Source organism: Myotis nattereri (assembly GCF_964212035.1).
Source record: "Myotis nattereri genome assembly, chromosome: 21".
Taxonomy (NCBI): domain Eukaryota; kingdom Metazoa; phylum Chordata; class Mammalia; order Chiroptera; family Vespertilionidae; genus Myotis; species Myotis nattereri.
The window spans coordinates 9143414-9168169 of NC_138097.1; the positions used below are offsets into that span (position 1 = coordinate 9143414).

General features: G+C 51.2%; 1 protein-coding gene across 4 annotated transcripts in view; it reads left to right on the top strand.

The window, feature by feature from the left end:
• The first annotated feature begins 9172 nt into the window (after nt 1-9172).
• Nucleotides 9173-24756, top strand: part of HOMER2 (homer scaffold protein 2) — a 71242-nt gene continuing 55658 nt past the window's right edge. Inside the window, exon 1 of one of the 4 annotated variants that reach the window (XM_081114692.1) lies at nt 9173-9503. In XM_081114692.1, coding sequence (XP_080970818.1) covers nt 9499-9503 — 5 coding nt within the window. In that variant the 5' untranslated portion in view covers nt 9173-9498. The remainder of the gene's footprint in view (nt 9504-24756) is intronic. The other 3 variants (XM_081114691.1, XM_081114694.1, XM_081114693.1) reach the window with 3 other exon arrangements.

Sequence of the window (24756 nt, forward strand, 5' to 3'; positions counted from 1 at the left end):
AACATAAAATAAAATAAAATGTTGACTATATAAATACCATTATACCAGTCTTAATTCAGTCACCATAAAGAGTAGAAGTTTCCCCCCAGTTCCACCATTATAGCCAGTAATTGTAATAATACTTACAGTTTGGGGAATGTACCGTATCAGGCACAGAGCTAAGCACTTTACGTGCATTATCTCATGTAATATTTCTAACAGTCCAACACGGGATCCCCATTTTACAGATTAGAGAAAGGAGGCTTACCGAGGTTAAAAGAGCTTGCCCGGTGTCACAGAGATAGTGGCATAGCTGGGAGGTAGCCCCGTTCTGACTTCAGTGTTTGTGCTTTTGTCCTATATTGTGTTTTCTATCCTATATTCCTTCTGCTTGTTCCAACAAATCAAAATTTTCATTTCCTGTACTTCCAGGCCTTGTCCATACATGCTAGTAGTTTTTACATAATTATACTCACAGCACAGCTATCACATAGAATTATTTCCTTTATATCACATACATCATACCTAATACTTTTTCTTTATATCATAATATAACTTTCTATCATAATCCACGTCCAATCTATCACCAAGACCTGCTGAGTCAGACTTCAGCATATATCTCTAATCTGTAATCCACTTCCCTCCATCCCTACCCTTATCTTTGGTCTGGGCTCCAGCTAGAGCCTCTTAACTCTGCATAATTTTACTTATGTCTTCTTCTAGGAGCCACGGTGATCTTTAAAACAACAGAAGCCAGATCATGGTATCCCCCAGGCTGCCGGAGCATTTGGATACATCACAAATCCTTAACCTGGCCGCAGGGTCCTGTGTACGCCTCCCACCTCATCCCATGCCTTGCTAGGCTCACAGCTTTCTAACCCCAGGAGACTCCTTCTGGTTCCTCAAAACTGCCCAGTTCTCCCATCCAAGTACTAACCAGGCCCGACCCTGCTTAGCTTCCGAGATCAGACGAGATCAGGCGCGTTCAGGGTGGTATGGCCGTGTACAAAACTGCCCAGTTCTGTGCCACCTCAGGCCTGTGGGCAGTTTCCTCTGCCTGGGACCTTTCCCCTCCACTCTGTGCCTGGCTAATGCTTGTTTGTTCTTCAGGCCTCTTCTTAGACGCCTGTTCAAAGAAGCCGTTACTCACCAGCCCTCTCAGCCTACATTAGGACGCCTTTATTCACACAGATCATACTTTCTACATTTGTGTGATTATTTGATTAATATATTTTACCCAAAAAAACGGTGTTTATTTTGCTGAGCACTTTATCCCTAGTGCCCAGCACAGTACCCGATGCGTAGTAGGTGATCAATATTTCTTTGAAATAATATTTTTTTCTGTTGCTATATGGTCTTCAAAACTATAATCTAAGAGCTGCATAATACCGGATAGTTATCCCTTTAATGGCTTTCATAAGACATTTGTTTCATATGCAGCTGAAAGAATTGAAGTCTAATGGTCAAGAGAAAAAAATGTTCAAAGTCTCTGGACCAGCCAGCAGTATCAGAAATCTGAACACACTAATAATAACATTATATGTGTACATGGTGAGTCTCATTTTGCTGTTGAAAGAAAAAAATACAGATTATAGGTTTTGAAATCAATTTAGTGGGTTGTGAGCAGCACAGCTTTTAAAAATAGAACAGAATGAAAAATGTCAGAATGCTTTGCAGGCGAGAAGATAAGAACTGTTTTGTAAAACTTTCACTTATATATATAACTTGTTTCCGTTTTATGTAATATAACTATAGATAAAGTGGAAGTATGTATTGGTTTGCAGTGTAAAATATACTTCTTTTTTCATATTTGTTCTTTATTTAAAAATGAAAATGTAAAGGAATATTCTTTACATTAGTAGATAAAGTACATATTGTGCTTGGATTTCATTTAAGTCTGGGTAATTGTATATTTTTAAAATTAATTAAAAATATTGGTATATCAGATTCATGCGTGTTTGTTTGTTTTTTAAATTAAATCTTTATTGTTCAGATTATTACATTGGTTCCTCTTTTTTCCCACCATAACTCCCCTCCACCCAGTTCCCACCCCTCCCTCCACCCTCACTCCCCACCCACTGTCCTCATCCATAGGTGCACGATTATTGTCCAATCTCTTCCCGCATCCCCCACACCCCTTTCCCCCCCAAGAATAGTCAGTCCATTTCCTTTCTATGCCCCTGATTCTATTATAATCACCAGTTCATACTGTTCATCAGATTATTTATTCACTTGATTTTTAGATTCACTTGTTGATAGATGTGTATTTGCTGTTCATAATTATTATCTTTACCTTTTTCTTCTTCCTCTTCTTAAAGGATACCTTTCAGCATTTCATATAATACTGGTTTGGTGGTAATGAACTCCTTTAGCTTTTTATCTGTGAAGCTCTTTGTCTGACCTTCAATTCTGAATGATAGCTTTGCTGGATAAAGTAATCTTGGTTGTAGGTTCTTGCTGTTCATCACTTTGAATATTTCTTGCCAGTCCCTTCTGGCCTGCATAGTTTCTGTTGAGAAATCAGCTGACAGTCGTATGGGTACTCCCTTGTAGGTAACTGACTTTCTTTCTCTTGCTGCTTTTAGGATACTCTCTTTGTCTTTTGCTCTTGACATTTTAATTATGATGTGTCTTGGTGTGGTCCTCTTTGGATTCCTTTTGTTTGGGGTTCTCTGCGCTTCCTGGACTTGTAAGTCTATTTCTTTCACCAGGTAGGGGAAGTTTTGTGTCATTATTTCTTCAAATAGGTTTTCAATATCTTTCTCTCTTCTTCTGGCACCCTATAATTCGGATGTTGGTACGCTTGAAGCTGTCCCACAGGCTCCTTACACTATCTTTGTATTTTTGGATTCTTTTTTCATTTTGCTTTTCCGGTTGGGTGTTTTTTGCTTCTTCGTATTTCAAATCTTTGACTTGACTTGATTCTTGTGCTCCTCTGGTCTGCTGTTGGGAGTCTGTATAATATTCTTTATTTCAGTCAGTGTATGCTTACTTTCTAGTTGGTTCTTTATCATAACATCGAGGGTCTCACTAGATTTCTTGAGGATCTCACTATATTTATCGGCGGCTTCTAGACAGTTCTTTAAAGACCTTAAAAGTGTGGTTTTGAATTCTATATCCAGCAGTTTGCTTTCCTCCATTTCTTTCATTTGTGTCCTGTTTCTTTGTCTCGGCATTTTTTATGCTTCCCTGTATTGAAAAAGTGGTTTTCTGTGCTGAGTGTCCTCTAGAGCCCAGTGGTTCAGCCTCCCCAATTACTTGAGGAGGACACTCTTGGTGTACCCCCTTGTGGTCTTTGTGCACAGTCTTGTTGTAGTTAAGCCTTAATTGTTGTAGTTATCACTGGGAGGAATTGACCTCCAGGCCAGTTGGCTGTGAGGATCAGCTGTGTCTGCAGTGGGAGAACTTCTGTGCTGGAGACACTCCTCTGGGGCAAGACTTGCTTCAGTGGGGCTTTGGTGCTCACTGAGTCTGCCCCCTGAGTGTGTCCTTTATGTTTCCAGGGAGCTGCAAACTGGATGGTCCCACTCTGACCTCTGGGCTTCCTGGCTCCTGGATCTCTAGGGAGGTGCTAATCTAGCCTTTGCCTGTGGCTATTCAGCAAAAGCCTCCCTGCAGGACTTGGGTGGGGCGGGTCCCACGGGATCAACAGGGAGGGGCTAGCAGTTATGGCTGCTCTCAGACTTGCCCTCAGAGGCTCTGCTTCTCAGTGTCCGGGTAATCGCTGCAAGCCCCTCGGAGAGAAAGCTGCCCTCGGGTTCCGACCTATGCCAGACAGTCCCCCTTCTCCCATATGATGCTGGGTCCCTAGAGACTCACCTGGAACTGGAGCTCAGAGCCTGAGACTCCCTCCCAATTGAAAACAACAACCGCACCCTCAGCCGCCAGCCCGCTCCACATGCACCTCTGAACCTCAGTATTTTACTTCTGCACTGCGCCTCCTCTGAGTCTCGGTATGCTTTTCTCTTTCCTTCTAGTTGTAGAATTTCCACTCAGCCAGCCCTCCTGTGGTTCTGGATGATGTCCGTTCCATCTTTTAGTTGTATTTTTGAAGTGGTTGTTCGAGGCAGCAAAACTCCGGTGTTTACCTATGCCACCATCTTGGTTTTCTCCCAAAATATACTTCTTAATGTGGGTTGCAGTTATAAAATGGAGAAGCACAGCCCTGGTCGGTGTGGCTCAGTTGGTGGGAGCATTGTCCCATATGCCAAAAGGTTGCGGGTTCAATTCCCAGTCGGGGCACATGCCTAGGTTGAGGATTCTATCCCTTGTCGGGGTGTGTACGGGAAACAACCGATCAGTGTTATTCTCTCTCTCTTCTCCTCTCTCTTTTTTTTTAAAAATATATATTTTTATTGATTTCAGAGAGGAAGGGAGAGGGAGAAAGATAAAAAAACATCAATGGTGAGAGAGAATCATTGATTGGCTGCCTCCTGCACACCCCCTACTGGGGATTGAGCCTGCAACCCGGGCATGTGCCCTTGACCAGAATCGAACCCGGGCCTCAGTCCACAGTCCTATCCACTGAGCCACACCAGCTAGGGCTCTCTCTCACTCTTTCTCTCTCTCTCTCTCTCATCCCTTTCCCTTCTCTCTAAAATCAGTAAGCATGTCCCCGGGTGAGGCTTTAAAAAAATGTATGGGGAAGCACGATTTCAGTGGCTTGCTTTGAGTGAGGAACACTTTCAGGTCCCAGGTGTCACCTGAGGAGTTACTTGTTCAGGGTTTCGCGTGCTTACCAATGACTCGGTTGCTTGGAGGATTTGGTAGACAGGAGACTCCAAGGGCTACTTTCTTTTCTAATAAACTTTTTATTTTGGTCCAATTCTCGATTTTCAGAAAAGTTCTAAGACAATAAAGAGTTCTCATAGACCCCTCACGCGGTTCCCCCTCTTGTTAACATCTTCCACAGCCATGCTGCCCATGGAAGGCACAACACTGGCACATCACCGGGCACGACACTCCAGACGTCAGTGGGAGTTTACCAGTTTCCCCTTCTCTCCCAGGATCTAATCTGTGATCTAATGTGTATTTTTTTTTTTACATTTTATTATTTTTAAAATATATTTTTATTGATTTCAGAGAGGAAGGGAGAGGGAGAAAGAGAAACATCTATGATGAGAGAGAATCATTGACCGGCTGCCTCCTACATGCCCCTTACTGGGGATCAAGCCCACAGCCCGGGCATGTGCCCTTGACTGGAATCGAACCTGGAACCCTTCAGTCCGCAGGCCAACGCTCTATCCGCTGAGCCATACCAGCTAGGGCTCCAATGTGTATTTCATCATCACGTCTCCTTACTCTCCTCTGCCTGTGGCAGTTTCCTAGGCTTCCCTTGTTTTTCATGACCTTGACAGTTGGTGGAGGACGGGTCAGGTGTTTTGTCGAATGCTCCTCAGGGTGGACTTGCCTGGTGTGTTTCTCTTGATTAGACTGGGGTTATGGGTTTAGGGGGAAAGATCACGCAGATGAGGTACACATCCCATCACATGCTATCGGGAGGAGTGTGATATCAGCATGGTTTATCCCTGGTGATGCTGACCTCGATCACTGGGTCAAGGGGGGCGGGCGGGGGGGGCGGTCTGCCGGCTTTCTTGACTGTAAAGTTATTATGTCTCTTGTCCCACACTCTGTTCTTTAGAAGCAAATCACTAAGACACTAAGATCAGCCTACTCTCAAGGGGATGGGGTGTGGGGGTCTTACATTCCACCCGAGGCAGGAGAATCTACACATATCATTTGGAATTATTCTCTAGGGAAGATTTGTCTCCAGTTGTTTAGTAATTTATATCAGTGTGGACTTATGTACATTTATTTTATATTTTGCATTATCATGCTTACAGTTCTTTATGGTGTTGCTCACATGTTCCAGCTTTGGCCATTGAGAGCGCTTTCAATTGCCTCCTGTGCCCCTTTGACATGCCCTTATCCTCGTGTGTGTGTGTGTGTGTGTGTGTGTGTGTGTGTGTGTTGGTTTTGGTTAATCCTCACCTGAGGATATTTTACTGTTGATTTTCAGAGAGAGGGAAAGAGAGAGATACATCGATGTAAGAGAAACACATCGATTGGTTGCCTCCTGCATGTGCCCCAACCAGGGCCCAGGCTGGGGAGGAGCCTTCAACCATAGTACATGCCCTTGACCAGAATCGAACCCGGACCCTTTGGTCTGCAGGCCGACGCTCTATCCACTGAGCCAAACCAGCTAGGGCTGTGTTTTTTTTGTTGTTGTTTGTTTTTTTGAGCACTGCCTTACTTTCTGGCATTACAAGATGCTCTAGGCTCTCTTGTATTTTCCCTGCCCCAGACAGAAGCCAGCCATTTCTAGGAGCAAGCTTTGGAGAGACTAGAAGCAGAGACGTGGAAGTTACCCTCGTGGGCACGGAGGGTGCGCAGTGCTTTTCTGACTGGGGTGCCTGCGAGGATTAGTTGGCAGCACCGAGCAAGGGCACCATAGAGCTGCCCCATTTCCTTCATTTCTCAGGCGTATAGAGCGCCCCGGTGAGCCACCATGGTTATGTGACCCACCCAGTTCGAGTGCAGAATGTGCTCCAGACCAATGGGCAGTGCCTGGCGGGTGGATTCTGGAAGCTTCCGCGGCCCACACGGAACAGCAGGGATCCCTGGTGCCTGAGCTGGTGCTGGTCAAGGCCTGGCGGCCCAGACCTTTGGGAGCATCTCTGCTCTTCTCATCCCCAGCTCTGGATCTATGTATCCCAACAACAGTGCTCATTTTCCCAAGGCTGCTGTTTCAGATTTAGCTTTCCCCCTGCCTCCTCTCTCTCACGCATGGTCAGCAGGAGTCCTTGGCCCCTTTAGGAAAAGCAGCCCAGCAGGCACGTCCCTCAGCCTGCCTCCCGGCTCCGAGGCTCGCTCCTCCCTTCCCCCGGGACTGCCCCTTTCCCACATTTTCATTCTGGCCCCCTCGCTGGGTCCTCTTGCTCAGCCTAAAGGGAGACTCTCCTTGGCCTCGCAACCTCCAGCGAACACGTTTACTTCCCTCTCCCTTTAAATCAGGCCTCTTGAAAGAAGTCACTGCACCATCATCTCCCTTGACAACTGGGGCCATGGCGACCATGTTGATGGGAGATTTTCCACAGGACTAAAGGCTGACTGTGTTGGCTTCAGGGGAGGGGGAGGCGCTGATAGGGAAATGAAGTGGCCTCTCTCTAAGAAAGATTTCAGGATGATGCAATACTAACCCCGAAGCTGAGACAAGGCTCTGGTGTCTGGGAATGCCCCTGGGCCCGGAGGCTGCTCCCCACAGGGACAGGAGGGGCAGCCATTTCCAAACTCTGTCTGATGAACCCTTTCCTCTCCTCATTCTGTTGCGAGAGCCTTTACCCAGAGTGACAGCCACTTAACCACAGAGTATTTCACCTCCCGTGGGCTCCCACCTCCAGCGTTGCCCTGCTTTCCGCTGGGGGTGTGCAGCAGCCCCACCCGCTCGCATCACCGCATCCTCCCAAGGTAGTGTGGGCGTGCCCTTCCCATCAGTCGAGCAAAGGAAACTCCTGTTCAGAACTTGGACACTTCTTGGCCCCACTATAGCCCGAATCAGTCTTCGGGGACCCCCACACCAGCAGAGCTGGCTCCTGCCATTTATTCTCCTTGGTCACTGCCAGGAACTTCCCCCGCCCTGGTCTTTGGGATTCAGCTTGTGACCGATACGTTTCCTCCAGGACCAAGGGCTTATCCCTCCCTGGCTCTAAACGTGAGCTTACAGACACTAGCCCAGTTGCGTATGTCTGTGGCCTGGCCTATTCGCTATCCATTCATTGAACAAATACTTTTGGAAGATTTTCAGGCACAGTTCTAGGCACTGGAGATACAATACGAGCAAAAAGATGCGGCTTCATAGAGTTTGCCTGGGAGACATATTAAACTAATGATTGTATAAATAAAACAGTAAATGCAATAAAGAAAAAAATACAGGAGTTTGCAGTCTTGTCTGGGGTTTCACAGGGAAGTGGCAATTTTTAAAATATATTTTATTGATTTTTTACAGAGAGGAAGGGAGAAAGATAGAGAGAAACATCGATGAGAGAGAAACATCGATCAGCTGCCTCCTGCACATCTCCCACTGGGGATATGCCCGCAACCCAGGTACATGCCCTTGACCGGAATCGAACCTGGGACCTTTCAGTCTGCAGGCCGACGCTCTATCTACTGAGCCAAACCGGTTTCGGCAGAAGTGGCAATTTAACAGATCTCAAGAATGAGTAGGAATTGATTAGGCAAGGGGATTGGAGAAAATCTTCCTGGACTTCTAGAATAGCATGTGCAAAGGTCCTGGGGCTGAAAGGAGGCTGGCCAGTTGGCTGGCGTGCGGAAAGCAAGGGGGAAATTGAGAGGCAAAAAGGCTGGGGAGGGCACTGAAGATGCGATGGGGTAGGGCCTTGTATGCATGTGAGTATCCTGGTCTGCATCCCAAGAACAGTGGGAAAGAAGCCACTGAGGGTTTTAAGTGTGACCTGATGAGATTTGTCACTGTGAAAATTACCAATTGTCAGTGCCCCCCCCAAAAAACTTCGGGGGTTAGCAGGTAAAGTTGTGGTCCCAGGAGAGGTCATAGTGGGTCAGGGTGGCCCTGCTCGGTGTGCTTGTTCCTTGTCTTACCGCCCTGAGATGCCAGGCTCGTGGGCAGGCGATGCGCTCTCAGCAGGTGCCCCTGTGGAAGGCCCAGAGGGTGGACTGGGGTTGGGGTAGTCCCATTGCTGCCCTGATTCAGGTTCCACTTTTGTCATCTCGGTTTTCCTTGCTTGAGAATAAGGACAAGCCTGATCAAGCCTCTTTTAAAAGCGATTAATTACCCTCTCGTTAGGAGCCCACCTCCCATCGTTTCTCAGGGAAGAGCCCAGAACACCTGCTGCAGGATAGGGTCCTTCCTGCCAAGCTGGCTTCCGCCGGCCCCTGAGGCACCCAGCAAGATGAGATGGGCTTTGAGGGGCAAGGCCATGCCCATCTCAGATTCTGAAGACCCCAGCTCTGACCTGACTGTGTGACCTTGAGCCAATCGCTCCCCTTCCTGGGACCTCCGTGCCCTCACCTGCAAACTAAGGGGAGCGACAGAGCCCCCCCTCCACTTGGGGGACTCAGGCAGGATGCCCCCTGACAGCACTGCGCGGCGGAGCTCCTGGGGGGCGAACGGCGGGGGCGCACGGATGCAAAATCGCAAAGGGGAGGGGTCTGCCAGGGAGGCGGGTTGCTACGGTGCGCTGGCACCCCCCGCCCCTGGGCTGGGCGCAGGGCCTGGGGGCCACGAGGTTACGTAAGGAGAGGGGCGGGGCGGGGCGGGCACCGCCCGAACGCGGCTGCCCTGCCCCTGGCGGCTCAGCCCCCGCCTGCCCGCCTGGCGGTGGCGGCAGTAGCCGCGCAGCCCGCGGAATGGAGCAGCGCCGGGGCTGAGCCGGGCGCGCACGGGCGACCGCATGTGCTGCGCGGGGAGCAGCTGCCAGGCGGGCGGACAGCGAGCGCCAGAGGCCCCGTCGGAGCCGCCGCGGGCGAGGGAGAGCGCCGGAGATGGGGTGAGTGCGCCCGCCGCGCTGGGGGGCTGCGGGCCTCCGCCGCGTCCGCTCGGAGCCCGGAGCGAGCGCGCCACCGACCCCGCGCCCTCCGCCCCGGGCCCGGGGCCCATCTCCTCAAGCCGCCGGGGCACCGCGCACGGATCGGCGCCCGGCCGGCGCTGCTGCCTCGGCCATGCGGCGATCCCCTCGCTCCCGGGCGCGGTCCCCTCCAGGGCCTGTGCCTGTGAGTGCGGGTGCAGTTTCTCCTTCTCCGCGATCGGGTTTCTTACAAACACAATGGAAATCCAAGTTTTCCTGGAAAGGAAATCATAAGAACCCCCGGGCACAGGGAGGGTGGACTTGGAGTCTGTTGGCGATGGCTGCGGGTGGTGGCAGTCGGTGAGGAGCTCGGCGAGGCTTCAGTCTTGGAAGCCGCTGAGATGCTCGGCAGAGAAGTTGACATACTCTGTCGAAGTGACTAATGCTGCTGAGTCTATAAAGTAATTTAAAAAGCAGGATTGATCTCTCCAGGCGCCGCTCAGAGTAGTAGGCGCCGTGAGTCAGGGAGCCAGCCACTGTGCTGCTTGGCAGTTAAACGCCTTACATTTGCTCACCCGTTGTGAGTGCACTTATTCAGGGAATGGCTGTTACGCCCATTTCACAGGTGAGGAAGCTGAGGCCTGAAGTGGTTTGGCGCCTTCCCCCAGGTTGGTCAGCTGATATTAGTAGAGGGACATTGTGTGTGGGCAGAGGGAAGCCACAGCCTGACCATGGAGGCGGGGGAGGGGGGCCGGGGGCGCGGGGGGGGGGGTTCAAGTGAATCAGAGTTCCTTAATCTCTCTGTCCCTTGCTGCTGCGCTAAGCGGCCTTATCGTGACCCAAAGACTTGTGCTCTGTGGGTCTAGCTCTCTAAACTCTAGAGAGCTTGCTTTCCTGTATAGGATGGGCGAGGAGGGGAAAGGGGCAAGATTGTCCTGGGGGCCCTGGCTGGTTTGGCTCAGTGAATGGAGCGTCAGCCTGTGGACTGAAAGGTTCCAGGTTCGATTCCGGTCAGGGGCATGTACCTGGGTTGCGGGCACATCCCCAGTGGGGGGTATGAAGGAGGCAGCTGATCAATGTTTCTCTCTCATCGATGTTTCTAACTATCCCTCTTCCTTCCTCTGTGCAGAAAATCAATAAAATATGTTAAAGAGGAAAAAAAAAAAGATTGTCCTGGGGGCTGGACCCAGCTCCCGTGGGCCAGTGGCGTTATGTGCCTGGCTCCAGAAAAGTTTCTGGGGTCCTTATACCTGGCGAACGCTATCTGCGGGGTCCGCACCAGGCTTGAAGGAACCGAGGCAGGCCAAGAGGAATACTGAAGAAGGGAAGTTTGGGGGCTCCGGACCAACATGAGCAGGACAGGGGAACAGAGAGGGGCCAGGAGATGTGCCTCAGACACTGGTGCAGACTCGAGGGGTTTCACCCGTACGGAAACGGGGAGCTTTAACCAGGGGCCCCCTGGCTGGGAAGCAGACTGTAACATTCCCAGGGACCCCACGATAGGCTGTGACAGGGCTGTTCTTTGACCAGTGGGAACCTTTGCAGCTCTCAGATTTCATACTTTAAAAAAAAAGCATGGGAAGGAGTTGGCAAATGTAGATCTCAAGATGGGAGATAAAGGGATCTGGTAATTTTAACTCCCTGTCCCTCCCCCACCCCCCTCAGCCAATCCAGAACCGACCCAGCACACTTGCGTGCTCAAAAACAAATATTGAAACTCCGACTGGTTGAGATCAAATAGTTCTGTGGAAATGAAAACGTTTACTCATAAAGAAAATGTTAGAGAATAATTTTTTTTTTTGTCGTGGAGAGACAGGGAGGAGTAGCTTGGGGGTTTTGTTGAAACATGGGATATATCTTTCGTGTGGTGTTACTGTCATCCGTGAATGTCTGTTCCTCACTGCTTATAGGTGAGGGCTGTTTGGAACTCCTGCCTAATTCTGCCATTTTTAATACGTCCACTTCTATAATTTATGGGAATGCACAAGCCAGCCAGGGCTGTAAGCTGAGATGGAGCGAGGCCTGGATAAGCAGTTTAGACAGAGGCGGGTGGAGGGAACCATTTTAACTGAAAATAGAACCCCTGCCATTCTCCCTGAGACCGGAGTGGGACGGAGGAGGGAGAACCGGGAAAGGGCAGCCAGCGGGAAACTTCGCTGTGGTCCTGCCGCCTCGTTGTGGCTGTGCTTGTCGACACGACCAGGATCTAAGGAAAAAAAAAAAAATCCGAGTTCACCTCTCCCCACCTAAGACACTTTTCCTCATTCAGTGTCCCTGTGTCCTGCTTCCCTTCTGTGAAATGTTTCCCAGTGTGTGTGGTTCCCCCAGTAAGTCTGTGTCCTCACTCTCCAGGGCAGCTTTTTCGTACCTTCTTCCCTCCCCAGACCCCCCTCTCCTACACACACACACACACACACACACACACACACACAGCCTCCTTTCTCAGTGACAAAAGAGGAGCCATGACCAAGGACAGCCTCACCTCCCACCACGCCTGCAGCCTCCGATAGAGCTGCCCTGCCTTTTCCTTCTCACCTGCTCTGCCAAAGGGATGGCCAGTCCCTCCTCTGGTCCTGCCTACCAGAACCCCGCCCCTCCCCAGGGGACTGGCCATCCCCTCCCCTCTCACCTCCTCAGGAAAACATTTCTCCATCTTCCACCTCCCTCTCTCCAGGCTCCTTCCCGTCGGTATACAACTGCTTCAATTCAGTGCTGTCCAGTAGGACTTCCTGTGCTGATGGGAAACGCCCTGTGTCTGCAGAGCCCCCTATGGCTGCCACCAGCCACACGTGGCTATTGGGCGCTGGGAATGTGGCTGGAGTGGCGGAGGACCTGAATTTTTAATTTTAGTTTACATTTAAACAACCCCAGGTGGCCAGTGGCTGCCATAAGGGGTGGCACAGCTTTAGCTGCTCTTATTGACGTCTTTCTCCTGCTTCTGTTCTACTTCCTTGATCCCTCTCACCTGAAAACATCTCAAAAGATATGTCCCGCCCAGCCGGCGTGGCTCAGCGGTTGAGCATCGACCTACGAACCAGGAAGTCACGGTTCGACCTCCTGGTCGGGGCACCTGCCTAGGTTGTGGACTCATTCCCCAGTGTGGGGCGTGCAGGAGGCAGCCGAGCAATGATTCTCTCTCATCACTGACGTTTCTGTCTCTCTCCCCCTTCCTCTCTGAAATCAATTTAAAAAAATATTAAAAAAAAATAAAAGACATGTCCAAACCCACTGTCTCCATTCGTTCTCTTCACCCACTGTTTGCTCACCCCCTCACAATCCATAGCCTGGCTCAGGCTCCCACCTCTCAGGGTTACTGCTGGCCTGCAGGTGGCCAGGCTCTGTCCTTGAATTACTCTACCTCCCAGACACGTTCCTCACAATGGCCACCCCCTCCCCCTCGAAGCAACTCCCCTCCCAGCTTCTTGCCACCACTCTCCTGTTCGTGGGTGGATCCTTCCTGATGATTCCTTCTGGGCTCCCTGCTGCTTGCTCCCCTGCCTGACCTCTGAATGGTGGTGGTGCTGGTCCTGGTCCCTTTCTGCTGTCAGCACTCTCTTCCTAGGTCATGCCCTCCGCCCCCACCATGGCTGCAACTGTCCACTACACGCTAATAGTCCATGTGGGCTTCTACTCTGGACCATGCTTGACGGTCTTGATTCCTCTCCATTCTCTCCTTCCTCCATCTTCCCCATCCGTTCACTTGCTAAGAGTCATCCTGGAGCCGAAACCGGTTTGGCTCAGTGGCTAGAGCAGCCGTGGGCAAACTACGGCCTGCGGGCCGGATCCGGTCCCTTTGAAATGAATAAAACTATTGAAAAAAAAGACCGTACCCTTTTATGTAATGATGTTTACTTTGAATTTATATTAGTTCACACAAACACTCCATCCATGCTTTTGTTCCGGCCTTCCTGTCCAGTTTAAGAACCCATTGTGGCCCTCCAGTCAAAAAGTTTGCCCACCCCTGGGCTAGAGCGTCTGCCTGCGGACTGAAGGGTCCCAGGTTCGATTCCGGTCAAGGGCATGTACCTGGGTTGCGGGCACATCCCCCATGGGGGGCGTGCAGGAGGCAGCTGATCGATGTTTCTCTCTCATCGATGTTTCTAACTCTCTATCTCTCTCCCTTCCTCTCTGTAAAAAATCAATTAAAAAAAAAAAAAAAAAGAGTCATCCTGGATTCTTCTCTCCCTTCCCCCCCTACCCCCGGCCCCACGTCCAAGCTGTCAGTGGGTCCCGACCTCTGAATGATGTCCAGGGCAGATTGGAGTGCGTTCGCCTCTCCCTGTGATCATAGCTCCCACTCTGTTCTTGGCCACCGCTGTCTCCTTCCCAGACTAACTTCCGAACATGCCTTCTTGCTTCCACGCTTCCACGCTAGGTGTCTTCCAGTCCGTTTTCCACACTAGATCCCAAGTGACTGGCTTTTAAAACCACAGATCACACCTCTCTCCTCCTAATACACCCTTCATCAAGGCCCGGGCCTCATCTCCGCCGTTTCCAGCCCCTCTGCCCAGCCCTCACTGCCCTCTGCTGTCCTTGGCTTTTCCAGGCCCCACCTCAGGGTCTTGGAGCTTGCTGCTCCTTCTGCTCTTGCCCTGCCTCCGCCAATACCTTCTTCTCTTCCTTCAGATTTCGACATCAGCCAACAGGCTCTCCAATTGCTACGAACTCCCCCCCGCGCCGTCTTCCCTGTCCACCCCCATTCCTCGCTAACATAGACACACCTTTGTTTCCAGGGCACACGGCAGTCATCTGGGCTTTGTTTACTGACGTATAATCTCTTCCCCAATAGCATCCGGCAAGGATAAAGTCTTACCTTTTCCCTCCGTGTATTCCAGCACCCAGCAGTGTCTGACACCGAATAGGCCCCCGATAAATATTTTCTGATTGAATTAATGCCTGCATGGGCTGGGCAGCCTCGCTTGGACGCCGGCCTGGAGTTGTGATAATTTTTGGATCACCTTTTCTGTAGCTTGCTTAATTGAGAGTTGCAAGGGCCAAGGGAGAAAGAAATCATATTTGGGTGCCATTTTCTTTTCATGATAAAGCCAGCCATTTAGCTTTTATTGTGGCGGGGTGAGTGTTCAGGCCATCGGCTGTCATCCGAGCCCTGGGGTTGTAAATTGTCTTTTTACCTGCCTGCGAAAGGCCAACAGGAAAGCCGGCTTGTCTGCTGTGGCGACTTTTCGTTGATTTTCGTCAGTGTTTACAAACAAGATCGACTGTATTTCTGTTTGGCTTCAGTTTACACTCATTTGTTTTCTTCAGCCAAGATTACATTGCAATGTACGGAGGCCACAATCTTGGTTATCTAACACCTGGGCCTTCTTTCAGTAACCTATACCGGTATGCTTTCTTCTGACGATCATCCCGCTCCTTCAATTTTCCGTTCCTCCTGAATCACACCAGACTATGCGGTTCCTACACATTATGGCCTTTTATTTGGAGTTCGTGTTGACGAAAATAGACACAGTCTCTCAGATACACGGAGGGAGCTGGGCTTCTCTCGGTCCCGTTGTGGGTTTGTTAGACGTCACTTTTCTAAGGGTCATTCCCTCTCTTCATCTGTAATGCAATCGGAGAGTCTGTTGGAGATCCAGGGTGAGCAGACCGACTAGCTAGTTCCTGCCCTTGTGGGGTTTATCTATAATAATAAAAGCATGATATGCAAATCCACCGAACGACCGAACAGCAGAAAGACCGTCCGGACGACCTTCCGGACGAAGCCGGGGCTGCAAGGGCGGCTGAGCCAGCCGGGGGAAGGAAGGCCTACTCTTGCGCGAATTTTGTGCATCGGGCCTCTAGTGGTTTATAAGGGGAGGTAAGCCACATATGCAAACACCAGCTATGTGTATGAGTTTAAACACAGTGTTGCAATCCGTAGGGTGTCAGAGGTGGTGCCCGGCTCTTTGGGGATCCGTACACTATGGGGAGGTGCCGGGCAGGCTGTTAGCATTTAGGATCACTCTCATTAGACGGCCAGCTCCCTTATGTCAGAGCTGGAGAAAGACACAGGACTGGGAATGGGGTGGCGCTAGGTAGACGTGTGTTGAATGAATGAGTGACAGGAATGAATGGATACTCTCTGCAGGTTGACTCTTACTCTGGGGAGAGCCATCATTCTGGTTAGAAACAGCCCGGCAGCTCCTGGCTTTGAGGGTTTTAGGTTAGAGCCCAGGGCACCACGGTCCCCTGAAGGAGGGCCCAGAGCACAGGGATGGTTTGTTTGTGGCGAACGCACTCAGTGATTTTGTGTAAATTACCAGTTCTCTTTTCTGTAATGGCTCCTGGGAACGCACAGTCAAATGTACGGTCACCTTTAGCAGATTTATCCGTTCCCTTGCTCAGTTTTATGGCTCTCCCCTGTTTGCCTTCACTCTTTCTCACCTATCCCTTTTTCTTTTTTTTTAACAAAATGAAAATAGCTTTGCTTTTTTTCTGATTATAAAAATATTACATGTTCATACTAAAACATAACAGCATGAAGAAGGAAGTGAAAATTACTTGTCATCCCCTGTCGCTGGGATAACCTCCATCAGCAATCATTGGTCTGTCTTTGCAGGCTTTTCCCTGTGCATATATGTCCGTGTGTTTAGAGATATGCATGTCTACATAGAGCAAGTGTATTTTTTTTTAACAAAATGGCATCATATCATACATCTGTTTTGTAACACAAGCTTTTAACTTAAGATACCTTCGGTGGACATTTTTTCTTGCCAATAACTATAAATATACATCATCATTTAAATCCACACCTACTTCCGATTTGTCATTTTGCCTGATTTTATACATCTTCATAGACCTGCTTAAATCCTTTCTGGAACAAAGCAGGGTATATTTAAAAAAAAAAATATTTTAAAAAAAGGTATTTTGACAACCCCTTAAAGCCGTGGTTGGCTTTAAATGAATGATTGAAAGAGAAAAACAGTGGAAGAGCCCAAGATCCCAGTGAACGCTGGGAGTGCGCGGTGACACTGTAATTTTGGGTGAGTCACCGTTCCTTAGCGAACCTTGGTGCGAACAGGAGGATTCGCCGTTGTTGCTAAGGGTGGTTGGTGGACCGGGGCCCAGCTGTTTCTGCTTGTTTGGAAATATCCAGGCAGGAAGATCCTGCTTGCAGACCTGGGTGAGAAGGCTCTGTGCCAGCAGAAGGCACCGTGCCCGACCTGGGTGCCTCTTCCGCTTTAAAAGCCCTTTGTCTGATGGGCATCGCTCCTCCTCCTTCACAGGATCCCCTTGGCATGAGGATGGGCAGGGACAGTACAGGAAGGACGTTAAAGTCCCTGCTTCAGTTGTAAGCTAATTTTTTTTTTTTTTTAAAGAAGCACAAAACCTGGCCGAAACCGGTTTGGCTCAGTGGATAGAGCATCGGCCTGCGGGCTGAAAGGTCCCAGGTTCGATTCCGGTCAAGGGCATGTACCTGGGTTGCGGGCACATCCCCAGTAGGAGGTGTGCAGGAGGCAGCTGATCGATGTTTCTCTCTCATCGATGTTTCTAACTCTCTATCTCTCTCCCTTCCTCTCTGTAAAAAATCAATAAAATATATTTAAAAAAAAAAAAAAAAGAAGCATAAAACCTAGGTAAGTCCTGCGATCTATCAGCTTAGCCAACACAAAACCTTTGGGGAAAAGACGATCCTTTGGTCCATGGAGTCCGGATAGGACCTCCTTTTCCATTTGAAAAGAAAAACTTCCTTCACCTTCGTCACATGAAGTTAACAGCAGTCCCAAACCAGACTGGCCCTGGAGAAAAAGCATTTACGGAGGATTAGAAATCTCAGAGGTCGCCAGTCCTGAACTTATAGATCTTGAAAGTTGGACTTTGGGTTTTTTCCAAGGAAAATAGTGAGTAAAATGAAGCATGATAAAGCAGTCAGGCACAAAACTTCTAATTTCGTTTTCTTTTTCTTTTTTTAAATGTGTTTTTATTGATTTCAGAGAGGAAGGGAGAGGGAGAGAGAGATAGAAACATCAATGATGGGAGAGAATCATGGACCGGCTGCCTCCTGTACGCCTCACGCTGGGGATCGAGCCCGCAGCCCAGGCCTGTGCCCTGACCGGGAATCGAACTGTGACCTCCTGGTTCATAGGTCGACGCTCAACCACTGAGCCACGCCGGCCGGACTTGCGCTGGTTTTGATACACTGGTCTCTGAGCATGGCTTGCCATGTGTCTGCACTTCTAGGTGTTGCATGCAGGCTGCCCCCAAGTCATATGTATAGGAGGGGGGGTGCGCACGGGCATCAGGAGCCATCTCCTGGTGGGGTGCGCTTTGTGTGGGAGGAGCGTCAGGTTGCAAGTCTCTGCTAAATGCCCGACAGTCTCCAGGAGTTCCGCCATCGGGCGCTGTTCGTCACGTGGTCTCATCCTGGTAGGATTTATCTAAATTCTATTTCAGATGAGCTTATTAGAATAAAAATATGCCTGTGGGGAACACATTTAGAAATTTGTCAACAACTAGAGATAATTTAAAAAAAAAAAAACATTCACAAGCCTGGTTGATAGTCTTATTATTATTCCTCTGAGGAACTGGGGACCATGGTGTCCCCCCCATGCAGAAAAGCTTAGGATAAGGCCTTACCACCAGCCAGGACAGTTAACCTGAGAGCCATGCTTCAAGAAACCCTTCAGTGCCCTGGCCAGAGTGGCGCAGTTGTTCTGTGCACCAAAAGGTTGCTGGTTTGATACCCTGTCAGGGCATATACCTGGGTTGCAGACTTGATCCCCGGTAGGGGGCATGCAGAAGGCAGCTGATTGATACTCATCTCTCTCTCTCTCTCTCTCTCTCTCTCTCTCTCTCTCTCTCTCTCCCACCCCCCCCTTTACCTTACTCTTTGTCTAAAAATCAGTAAACTATTCTTTAAAAAAATAAAAAGGTGGAGAGCTCACATGAGTTGAGCACAACATACTAAAAGGAAGAAGAGAGAGAGAGAGAGAGAGAGAGAGAGAGAGAGAGAGAGAAACCCTTTGTACAGAGGTGCCTCCCAGCCACAGGAGGGGCTTGGGCAGGCCCCTTTCTCTCTGCCTTGAGCTGGGGAAATCTTGGTCCCTGCAGCTCTCGGGGGAGTTTCATCTGTGGGTCATGGGGTGGGGGTGCAGGGGCGTCCACAGGGGTCCAATTAGTGAGGAATATTGCAGACCCTGCTGCCTGGGCATTGGGTCCCTTTTGGGATCTTTAATTGGAAGAGCTTTTAATTGGAGGTGTTCAGTTAAATGGAGAAAAGGAGAGTTGCTTTGGCTTCTGTCGTCTTGGGGGAGGGGTGATGGAGAAGGTACTCAGTGGGGAAAAGGAATTGAGGCTCCAAAGGGCAGGAAAAGGCACTCCCAGTGGAGGTGGCGGCAGGGCAGACTTCAGCTCGGTGGGTACTGGGTACGAGGCAGAGTCCTCTAACTCCTCTGTGCAGACTGCAGGTAGGACTGACTGTCTCACCAAGCTGTGAGTTCATTGTCATGGAGGGCTCTTGTCTGGTGGTGTGGGGAGGAGGATGGGGAAGTACAGGCAGGTGAAACTCCAGCCCCTGGGCTGGCTGTGTGAGCTTGGACAAGTCCTCTCTGCAAACTTGATCTTCTCCGTGACTGATTGAATGAGACAATGTGTGTAAACATTTAGCACAATGCCTGCCACGTAAGTACTCAGAGAGTGGTGGCCGAGTTTATCACCACCACCATCACCACCACCACCACCACCCCCATCATGATTTCTGCTTTGGGTGGTAGGTTGGCAGGTACCTTCTGGTATTCCCGGTTGGAGACAGTCCATCCCTCATCTTTAATCCCCTCGGGCACTCCCCCAGTCCTCAGCTGCTCACTCACAGTCCTGAGCGGTGCCTGTCATGCGGGCCCAGACAATATGAGGTGTGCCCTCTAAGCCTTGCCTCATGTCGCTCAGCCTCCCGGGTAGTGCTGGTGGAGGACTCTCACGGGCCAGAGGACAGGGAAGGTCAGGAGAGCTGACCCACACATGCCAACAAGAAGACCCAGTCTGCCAACCAGTTGCTTTCACGGGGAGGTGCCAGCGTGGACAATAAAAAAACAAGGGCTTCTCCCCGCTGTGGGAATCCGACTAAGGATTTGTTTTGCTGGCCAGGGAAGCCTTCATTTGATTATCTGTGTGTTCATCTGCTCATTCATTCAAGAAACGGCGACCCTCTACCTCTCTCGTCCCAGTGGTAGCCTTCAGATCTGTGCGCGTGTTGTGTATTTGATGTAAGCTACTTGCTAGGCGTCGATCAAAGTGGCAGTGATTCATGACTCCATCCTCATCGGTTTGCATTTCAAGCCTGCTGTCACCTGGCCTGATCTACCTGTCTTCTGTGCACCCTGAATACTTGGCCCAGGCCCCTTTATTCTGTTTATCCCATAAAACATTTAATTATAATGCAAGGTTAGGTCCACACAGTATCCTAATCTGTGTCTTCCCTACCCTTACCAACCAGGCCAGTGCAGGCCAATGGAAGTATGAGCACGACTTGTGTGATTTTATATGTTCTAGTAGTGGCTCAGAGGTTGAGCATCAATCTACGAACCAGGAGGTCATGGTTCGATTCCTGGTCAGGGCACATGCCCAGGTTGCAGGCTCGATCCCCAGTGTGGGGCGTGCAGGAGGCAGCCAGTCAATGATTCTCTCTCATCATTGATGTTTCTACCTCTCTCTCCCTCTTCCTTCCTCTCTGAAATCAATAAAAATATATTTTACAAAAAGTAGTGAAAGAAACAGATGACATGAGTTTTAATGTATTTGAACCCAAAATATTACCATTTCAATGTAATCGATGGCGACAAATGGTCCCTCTTCCCATGGAATTTATCTTCCAGTGAGGGAAACAGACACCACTTGTCTCTGCCACCCCTTCCTCCCCCCCCCAAAAAAAAAAACAAAACCCAAAACTGCCTGTAATGGATCCACAAATAAAAGAACTGAGGGCTCAGGGCTGTGAGGGAGAGAAGCACAGGCTGAGGCCGGCGTTAGGGTGTATGGTTCAGACGCCTCTCTGAAGAGGTGACGTTGAAACTGCTGCCTCGAGTGAAGGACAGGAACAGAGCCTTCTAGGTGGAGGGAGGAGCAGGTGCAACGACCTGGAGTGGGAAGGAGCTGCCCGGAATGTCCCAGAAATGGAAATCAGGTCTGCGTGGCCGTATGGCCACAGGTGAGGAGAGAGAGCTCAGTGTGGGGCTGGAGAGAAGCAGGGGGGACGACGGTGGCTGTGGCATGGCTTTCATTGGAGATGCAGTGAGGTAGGGCTGCGACGAGCCCATCTCCTGGGCAAGAAGCCTACTCTGGCCCGAGCCAGTTTGGCTCAGTGGATAGAGCATCAGCCTGTGGACTACAGGGTCCCGGGTTCGATTCCTGTCAAGGGCAAGTACCTCGGATGCAGGCTCCTCCCCGGCTCAGGCCCTGGTCAGGGCGCGTGCAGGAGGCAACCATTCGATGTGTTTCTCTCACATCGATATTTCTCTCTCTCTTTCCCTCTCTCTAAAAATCAATGGGAATATATCCTCGGGTAAGGATTAAAAATAAAAAAGTGACCGAAACCGGTTTGGCTCAGTGGATAGAGCGTCGGCCTGCGGACTGAAGGGTCCCAGGTTCGATTCCGGTCAGGGGCATGTGCCTGGGTTGCGGGCACTTCCCCAGTGGGGGATGTGCGGGAGGCAGCTGATCAATGTTTCTCTCTCATTGATGTTTCTTACTCTCTATCTCTCTCCCTTCCTCTCTGTAAAAAATCAATAAAATATATTTTAAAAAAAAATCTAAAAATAAAAAAGTGAAGCAAGGAGACCAGTGATAAGGTTCCTGGGTTTCAGGGACAGAGGACTCTGGCTGGGGCGGGAAGGCTGAAGAGAGGGAGAGAAGTGGGCAGGTTCCACGAACGGTTTGGAGATGCGTTCGCTGGGGCTTTCAGAGGGATTGCATGTGGGGTAAGGGGTGAGGGAGAGGGAGGACAGACAGAGGACCCCTTCGGTTTTCGGTCTAAGCATCTGGTAGACGTGGGGAGGCCTGGAGGGAGGATTCGGAGTGGGGCGGGGGAGTCGAGCTCAGGCAGCCAGGGGGAGGCTGGAGGCGGTGAGCGGAGCTGGGGAGAAGGCAGTGGATTTGTGCCTCTGGGGCCAGCGGAGGTCAGGCTGCGGGTGGCCTGGGCGAGGCCATGATGGGGAGGGGCAGGCAGAGCGGGAGAGGGCTCAGGAAGGAGGAGGAAAGTGGGCAGCGGCCTCCGGGTGGTGGATGGAGAAGTGTCACAGAGGCGGGCTTGGCATTGGTGCTGGGCGCCGCTGGGACAGGGCCAGGACTCGGCAACATGGCGGATGCTGGGGGCCCTGACCTGAGCCAGCTCAGTGGTGAGGCGGAGCCAGGAGCCAGGTGGGTTGGAAGATGAATGGGAGGCTGGGAAGGGGGTGTGTGGGGGGGTGTGGGGATATGGACCACTTTGTCTTTCTTCCTGTTTTTAAAAAAATATATTTTGTATTGATTTCAGAGAGGAAGGGAGAGGGAGAGAGAGAGAGAGAAACATCAATGATGAGAGAGAATCATGAATCAGCTGCCTTCTGCATGCCCCCTACTGGGGATCGAGCCTGCAACTCGGGCATGTGCCCTTGACCGGAATCAAACTGGGGACCCTTCAGTCCACAGGCCAATGCTCTATCCACTGAGCCACACCGGCTAGGGCTGGACCACTTTTTCAAGAAGTTGACTCTCGCCAGCACCGGTTTGGCTCAGTGGATAGAGCGTCGGCCTGCGGACTGAAGGGTCCCAGGTTCGATTCCGGTCAAGGGCATGTACCTTGGTTGCGGGCACATCCCCAGTGGGGGGTGTGCAGGAGGCAGCTGATCGATGTTTCTCTCTCATCGATGTTTCTAACTCTCTATTCCTCTCCCTTCCTCTCTGTAAAAAATCAATAAAATATATTTAAAAAAAAAAAAAGGAAGTTGACTCTTAAGGAAGCAGAGAAACGGGACACTAACATGGGAGGCTGTAGGTAGAGGGAGCATGTATTTAAGATAGAACTCGGGCCATGTGGGTGCCGGTGGGAATGCTGCCCCAGAGAAGGGGACCACAGCAGAGCCAGGCCTTGAGAGGAGACAGGTGCAGTTCGGGCCCCAGAGGAAGGACTGGCCCTCGGAGGGCGGAGGGCGAGAGGGAGGCACCCTCTCCTGGAGGGGAGAAAAGGAGGCCGCGGAGGAGGCAGATACGAGCGGGCTGGGTGTGGTGGGAGATGCCTGGGTCCCACCCAGGGCTCCCGTTTGCTCCATGAAGTGGGAGGCAGGCCAGCCCTGAGAGCGCGGGTGGAGGACGGGGTGCGGGGCGTCTGAGGAGGAGAAAAAGGTGTGAAATTGTCCGGGAGTGGGCGGCGAGCCTGCTGGAGGAACCCAGGCTTGTAAACCGTGGCGGAGTGACAGTTTGAGGTCAGAGAACATGAATTTAAAGTGAAACTTGTCCACCCAGTTTGGTGACGTTGCCCACTGGCTTGGGTGTGGCCGTGAGGAGGCAGATGGCGAGACGCACCAGCCTGGGGTGGCAGGGTGTTCCCACGCGGCTGTGACAGGCCATGGGCGGGCGGGTCTGGCCGTTCAGGCGAGAGTGGGGCCAGGAGGTGGGTGGTGGGGAGCAGGTCAGTCAGCAGGTGGGGGGTCGCTGAGGTGGGGGTACCTAAGCAGCAGGCGGTGTGAGCAGTCAGCAGGGAGGTGGAAATGCAAACCCGGGGTGCGGGGGTTGGGGGGTGCATTCCTGGAGATGAGGGTCCTGGTAAGGCTGTGGGAGAAAGTCACTGAGGGCCGTTGGGATGAAGGCCTTTTCGTGGAGGAGGTGAAGGGACTGTGCCCAGCGTGTTGGGGGCTGTGTACGTGGATGGTGCCAGTGGCAGGAGGTGGGCAGAGGAAGAAGCTGGGCCTGGAGCTGGAGCCCCGACCAAAAGCAGGAAACGGCCCATCTCGGAGGCGAGGTGGAGGCCGGTGACGGGAATGGCCGGGTGTGATGGTGGCAGAGGATGAGTTGCAGCCCGTGGCGCTGGTTTGCTCCAAGAGCGTGAAGAGAGCCACCTGTGGGGGCGGGGGCGGCACAAGGACACCCGTCGCCCTGCCCCCTTGGGTTCTGCCTCTGTGGGGGGTGAGAGGAGCAAGTCAGCTGTGTGTGTGGCAGGGGACCCGCCTGTCCTCAGGGACCCGCTGGGCTCCAGTTAAGGCATCAGCGTGAAGGGACAGTCTGGCTGGGCAGATGCTGCCTGCTGACTGCAAGGAGCTGAGTGAGCCCGTGGAGGGTTTGCCCGCGTAGGGAGCAGGGACAGACTGTCTCAGGTTTGCATGAGCAGAGCAGGGAGGTCCCCGAGAGCCTGCGTGGGGTTGGGCGACTAGGAGGGGGTGTGGTCTCTCCCTGAGGTACGGGGGTGGGGAGTGAGCCCTGTCTTTCTGAGTGTGGGAAGGACTCGGGGATGTTGAGCTGATGGCGAGCTCTGTGTGAGCCGGCCTGGTGATGGTTGTCCCAGACACTGGCTTTCACTTTGAAGACCTTGGTCTGAGTACGAAATGGCTGTAGTCAAGGAGCTGATGGGCCCTAGCCGGTTTGGCTCAGTGGATAGAGCATCGGACTGCGGACTGAAGGGTCCCGGGTTCGATCCGGGTCAAGGGCACATGCCCGGGTTGTGGGCTCGGTCCCCAGTGGGGGGTGTGCAGGAGGCAGCCTATCCGTGATTCTCTCTCATCATTGATGTTTCTCTCTCTCTGTCCCTCTCCCTTCCTCTCTGAAATAAAAAAGAATATGTTAAAAAATAATAAAGAAGGTGCTGGGTCTGCTTCCCTGTGCATCTAGATGCTGTATTTGGTTCTGGCACTGGAGTTGATCCGGATTTAGCTGAGTGGAGGAATAATTGGAGGAGGGAGAGCCGAGAGGGGCCTGGGTGGTGTTCTGCGAGGAGGACTTGAAGGAAGGTTTCTTGAGGTGGGGCCTCTGGACCCAGTGCTGGGGTCTGAACAACGCCCCCCCCCCCAGATGCCCGGAGAACTGTACATACAGATGTGCATCTCTGGGGAGGGTGTCCATAGGTTCTATCAGACTTTCAAAGGGTCCATGACCCCAAAGAGATGAGAACCACTTGTTTAATGGATTTGGGCATTTTATTTTGTAAAAAAAAATAATAATAATAATTTGATTGGTTTCAGAAAGGAAGGGAGTGAGAAAGAGAGAGATGGAAACATCCATGATGAGAGAGAATCATGGATCGGCTGCCTCCTGCACGCACCACACTGGGGAT